The following is a 5,849-nucleotide window of genomic DNA, read 5'->3' on the forward strand; positions in this document are numbered from 1 at the left end:
TAGAAATACATTATTTCCATTGAGTAAAAAAATGTTTAAATCCCTTGCTCGGTTTGTATAAGAATTATTAAAATACTTGCTTATTTATGATCTTATCACATATTATATTATTTAAAAAATTTATAATATATATTGAATATATTCAAATAGGTGCACCATATAGAGGCACTATGAAACAACAATCGCTGTCAGATGAATCAAAATCCGGTAATAAAAGTATTCTTGGACAAAGGGTAATGTCAGCGAAAATGCTTCGTTTTAAACAGTTACAAAATCAATTAGCTGATGCACATTATCATCTCAATGTAAGTATAGAAAATATGCTGACATATATATTTAATACTGAAGATATTTTTTTTTAACATGAAACTCCTTATATTTTTTAAGGAATTAGCAAATGAAAACAGATTATTAAAAGCATTACAAAAAAGACAAGATTCTGCATTAAGGCGTTATGAAGGAGCAAATGCTGAGTTACCAAGACTTATAAATTCGCATCACGAAGAATTGCGAGTACTTCAAACAAAATATAAAAAATTAAAAGAATTACACAAGGATACATGTAATTTGCTAAAAGAAAGAGAAAACGAACTTTATTCTGCGAATGTGAGTTTTTCAATTAATATATTCCTGTATATTATATTTTTATTTTTAATATGCATTCATAAATTTCCTAACATTTTCCTTTATAGTCACAAAATAAGCATCTATTGCAACTTAGTAAAGATCGAAATCTCGAAGAGAGAGAAAAATTACAATTACAATTAACCGACATGAATTATAAAATGCAACAACAACAAGAAACTATTCAGGTAACTTTCAACATTTATTTTCAAAAATTACATTTATATGAGAATAGCAGAAATAAGATAGATATATTGTATTGCAAAACTGCAGCTTTAGCTGAAATATCTTTTTGCAGCTATTACATAGGAAACTTACCCTTGAAACTAAGAGCTTGAAGCATCAATTACATATCGAGATTTCTAAACATAAGGAAACACAAAAGAACTTACAAGAGACAATAGAGAAATTGAAAAGTTTAGAATGTTTATTAGACAATAGAGAAAAGAGATTATATTATAATGGTCAATTGCCAATTTATAACAAAGAAAAAAATTTAGGTAGCCATTCTCTCACAAATCTCAGGTATAAAAATTATATATATGCATCTTTTCTCATAATGTAAAAAGTATTTATATGCAGGCTCTGTATTTTAGCATCTCTAATCCAATTAAATCGTCTAACAGAAGTAAAAGGAGTGAAAATGGGTCAAAGGATAATTTGGTAAACTTGTTATTTATATGCGATTAAGCATAATTAAGCATTAAGATTCTATAAATTTAATGTAATTGCAGCCATCACTTGACATATTGGAATCCAATGATGATGAAAAAGTAACTCAGCCAAAGAATGTTAATCACAATCAATCGGTAGATCAGTTAAAGTCAGAAACAATGGCAAGTTTGCAACAGATACGAAAATTTCGTTTACAAAGATCGCCACACATGCGTAAAAATGCTCATTCTATGGATGATTTAAGATTTAGGTCAAAGGATTCTGAAAGTGCGCATGATGATGAAAAAGTCATATCGATAAATTATAAATCAATATTGAAGAAAGATGAATTAAATAATGATCAAGGTGAAAGTGGCAAATTAAGAAAATTATTTAGTAAAATAAAAAATCAGAATACACAAAAATTACAGAAAGAACTAAGGGCTGAATTCGATTATTCATCTGATGATGGAGAAAGTGGAAACGCTTGTGAATATTACAATCAGTCTTACGATACTCCACAAAAATCTAGAGAGTTGTATGTAAGGTATGCATATTGCAAAACTATATTTTTCATAAGAAATCATATAAAGCAATGTTATATAATTAAATCTTTTTATGTAGTATATTTATTTTCTGTGTCTAATTAATATAATTAATATAACGATCTTCTGATTTTTTACTCTTGTGTCTTGTATTATAGACTGATTAACAGTACAGATGATACTTTGGATGATATAATGAAAAAGGTAGACAGCAATGAGGAGGAAGAAGAAAAGTTAAGCACACATCTAATGGAAAATTTAATATTTCAAAACCACAATGAAACAAAATTATTACATCATAGAAAAAATGATCTTTATGATAGCGGTTCTGAAAATGATGTTGATTCCGAAGGAAAGATAAATATGAATAGAGATTCTCCCATTGAATATAAAAGCAATGATTTTCAAACCAGTTTATCTAAGTTCGCTAAAGAGCAGTTCAGTAAATCTTTTAATAGTGTCACTCATTTAGAACACAATGCTTTGGACATCGCAAAACAGTCTATTGGGAGATTAAAGGATGCACAGTTACCGAGAATATCTAATAATATTTCGGATGATACAAGCTTAGAAAATGTAAAAGTTCCTCAACAATCTTCAAACTTAAACAGAACATGGCTGGACAAAGGACAACTTTTAGAAAGTAATGGAATAGATGACTCTTCCACAGATATGAAAAAAGAAGATTGTATAAAAAAAAAGAAATAAGATACTTGGAAGAAAAGTCAGTATATGCTGACATGTCATGTGATAAGGTTTATCATGATACAGACAATGCATACGAAGAAATGAAAAATTTGTCGATATTGGAAAGAAAGAAGATTGAGAAGGACTCATGGGAAGCTTATGAAAAGGAATCTACATTGAATCATTTAGATGGGAGCATTCGGCCTGTGCATAATTTAGAAAAAGAATATTTTAAGCTTAAAGACGAAACATTCAGTATAATACACCGCAGTAATGAAGAAACATTAGATAAACCTGGTGCCAACATAGAAACGCAAAATAAATTGAACACTACATTAAACGTTGATGTATCTCAGATTGAGCAGACTAATGGCGTAAAGAGCGAGATAGTACAGGTAAAACAAACAAATGAAAAGAAAAGAACAATTAATTACAACAAAGAGAAACTGTTGGCCACAATGAAAGCTATCGATGACAACGAAAATATTGAATTCCTAAGTCAAGGATTCAAGGATCATAATGTGAATAGAATGCAGATAATGGAGAATCTACATCGCGGTTTACCAGCGCACTCAAAACCGAAACGCGATATTATTAGAGATATATTTGAGGATAATCCTATAGAAAGTAAAGTCAGGAGCACTTGTAGCAAATCTCACTAAAGCGATCACATCATAATAAATAGTACGAACTTATATTACACTTTTGTCTTGCCTCCCTTAATTCTATTAATTCTATTAATCTGTCCTTTACGTACAAACTTTATCAAAAATTGAAATATTTAAAGAAAAAAATATATGTTATATTTTTTCTTGTTGTACTGCAGTTTTTATCAACTTAATTGTTTGAGAGTACTATTAAATATTAGATATATTTTCTCAAAAATAAATAATAAAAAGAAGCAAAATGTATATTTTTAAAAACTCAATTATAAAAAAACACTAAAATAAAAAAAATGTTAAATAAATTTTTAACTTTTAATCATATTATTACTAGCCAAAGAAGCTCTGCTTGGTTTTATTCAGAAAGAACACATGCATTTATTGCCGATTGTGATTAAATCGCCTCCGCAATTATTTTAGTTTAAATCACAGCCTCTTTTGCAAGAATTTAATCGAGGATCGCTGCACGTGTAGTCAAGACCTTCTCCACGTTATTTTTAATTGTCCTGATTCTGAAATTCAAACTCGTTACATTGGAACTAACCAATCGCATTTGCTATTCAGAAGAATTGACTAATCACAGTTGATCGACCGATTAGATTAATCGGAGTTGGTGAGATCCCAATTCGGAGTTTTCGTTCTTACGAAAAGTCACAGTTTTGCTGCGAACTGCGACCTCTACATAGACAAGGTCTGGCCGTATTGTCTTTGATTTTCAACAGGAGGCTCCGACAGCTCTGACAGGAACTATTAAGCAGGAAGAAGATAATCAATTGTCAACATGTCACGAACAGGAACGAAACTCGATGCAAAGAAAGTGGCAAGTGTCGTGCTATTTTGAAATATTTGTTATGTGATATCAGTTCGCCATTAATAATCTGCTTAAAAAACCATTCTTATTCATTTCGAATACAAGATTAGTATCAAATGGAGTCTTGAGGTTATGATGTGCCATGTGTCCTTTTTCATATATCTTTTAGACTATTGCCAGGTCTACAATGAGTCTGTAATCGGAAGTTTTAGACTTAATCTGATGAAGTTGCCTAATAGCCAATTTGTACTAACGCTAATTGGTCAACTTCACTCATTAAGTCTAAGATCCGACATATAGGATATAGCATTTTTAACATTACAACTACTATTACAATAAAAATTATATATTTGTAATTTTTTATCAAAATTACTCAAATTTATAACGATATCTTTTTTGAGATCTTTTTTGTAATTTATTACAATATACAAAGGATTAAATTGATTTTTTTTATCTTTTTTTGTTACAGAACTCTGAACTGTTCACCTTAACTTATGGTTCGATTGTGGCTCAGTTACTCCAGGACTATGACAACATGGAGGATGTTAACAAGCAACTGGAAAGAATGGGTTATAACATTGGAATACGATTGATAGAGGATTTTCTTGCAAGGACTGGTTCCGGCCGATGCTATGATTTTAGGGATACAGCGGAGAAGATTCAGAGTGGCTTCAAAATATTCCTAGGCATAACGCCATCGATTACGAATTGGAGCCCAGCTGGTGACGAATTCTCTCTGTGCTTCGAAACGAATCCACTAACGGAATTCGTGGAATTACCGGATAATTATTCGAATCTCAAATACTGTAATATATTGCCTGGCGTGCTCAGAGGAGCCTGTGAAATGGTGCAAATGGAAATCGCCTGCTGGTTTATTCAGGATCAACTTAAGAACGACAATTTGACCGAACTGCGTGTGAAATTTGTTAAAAGGTTAGAAGATGCAATACCAGCGGGTGAAGATTGAATGTATCCATTACTTAAATATGTGCAAACGATATCTGTGATATCATATATATCGTTTTAATGATTAAAATATATTGTATCTTTAAGTTTAAAATATATTGTATCTTAATAATTATTTCTATGTAGATCTTATTTCAATGTAGATTAACTTTAATCTTGATTTCATTCATTGATTTCATTCTATTTTTTTGTAATCCTTATAGTGAAAATTCTCAACATATTTCATATAATTTTTCAGAATTTTTATAGAAATTTCTAGATTTTATAATCTTTTAACAAATTTCTCAGAATATATAAATTGAAACACTTTTCAAAATGCTGAAAAAGCATCTTTTTTTAGAATTTTTCATATGTAAATTCTTAGTTTTGTGTTGTTGAAATATTCTAAGTGTTCTCCTTTTATAACTTTTAATAAAATCTTATCAAATCTGAAAATTTTTAAATACTTCTTCAGAAATTACAAAATGAAATAAAAATATTTCAAAATTTTCTTAGAACTTATATTTTATATGATAAATTCTAAGAAAAGATACAGACTTTCTTAATATTTCTGAAAAATATTCGAGTTTGTATAAAACTTATGAGAAAAATTTTCAGCAGGATAAAACTAGAAAAAATTTAAAACAAGTTGAATGAAAGTTAATCTATATTGATAAAAATGGATATGAGGGGTGTATTTTCACCGCTTGTATTCCGCAAACTTTCAATTAAAGAAAATAAGTGGATTTCTTTTCATGTTGATATCAGCGATAGTGAGATAGGCAATACATGATACTAAATTTGTTTACTAAAATTGTCTATCAAATTATTTCCTATCCTATTAAGATAAAAAAATTATATTTCTTTTTTAAGTATAACTATAATATTTTTTATCGTTCTATGTGAAATGTATAAAAAAAT

The 5,849-nt window shown here is 29.2% G+C and overlaps 2 protein-coding genes across 2 annotated transcripts; both read left to right on the forward strand.

Annotated features, from left to right (window-relative positions):
* Positions 1 to 170: 170 nt before the first annotated feature.
* Positions 171 to 3,172, forward strand: LOC105624062 (intracellular protein transport protein USO1). Its single transcript, XM_012205422.1, has 10 exons — positions 171 to 305; positions 388 to 606; positions 693 to 812; positions 923 to 1,149; positions 1,221 to 1,287; positions 1,359 to 1,460; positions 1,710 to 1,825; positions 1,982 to 2,056; positions 2,126 to 2,511; positions 2,595 to 3,172. Exons 1-10 carry the CDS (start codon positions 171 to 173, stop codon positions 3,170 to 3,172), a joined length of 2,025 nt encoding a protein of 674 aa, XP_012060812.1.
* A 770-nt stretch (positions 3,173 to 3,942) lies between these two features.
* Positions 3,943 to 5,039, forward strand: LOC105624041 (trafficking protein particle complex subunit 3). Its single transcript, XM_012205405.1, has 2 exons — positions 3,943 to 3,992; positions 4,453 to 5,039. The coding sequence occupies exons 1-2, from the start codon at positions 3,954 to 3,956 to the stop codon at positions 4,948 to 4,950; spliced, it is 537 nt and encodes a 178-aa protein (XP_012060795.1). The 5' UTR covers positions 3,943 to 3,953; the 3' UTR covers positions 4,951 to 5,039.
* Positions 5,040 to 5,849: the final 810 nt, after the last annotated feature.

Source organism: Atta cephalotes (assembly GCF_000143395.1).
Source record: "Atta cephalotes unplaced genomic scaffold scaffold00071, whole genome shotgun sequence".
In the NCBI taxonomy this organism is placed as follows: Eukaryota; Metazoa; Arthropoda; class Insecta; order Hymenoptera; family Formicidae; genus Atta; species Atta cephalotes.

Bases quoted from the DNA above. Each gene is read 5' to 3' on its own strand.
- LOC105624062 (XM_012205422.1), top strand. From the start codon at position 171: ATGAAACAACAATCGCTGTCAGATGAATCAAAATCCGGTAATAAAAGT. The intron at 1,150-1,220 runs GTATAAAAATTA...TCTGTATTTTAG, and splicing joins CATTCTCTCACAAATCTCAG to CATCTCTAATCCAATTAAAT. The intron at 1,288-1,358 runs GTAAACTTGTTA...ATGTAATTGCAG, and splicing joins ATGGGTCAAAGGATAATTTG to CCATCACTTGACATATTGGA.
- LOC105624041 (XM_012205405.1), top strand. From the start codon at position 3,954: ATGTCACGAACAGGAACGAAACTCGATGCAAAGAAAGTG. The intron at 3,993-4,452 runs GCAAGTGTCGTG...TTTTTGTTACAG, and splicing joins AACTCGATGCAAAGAAAGTG to AACTCTGAACTGTTCACCTT.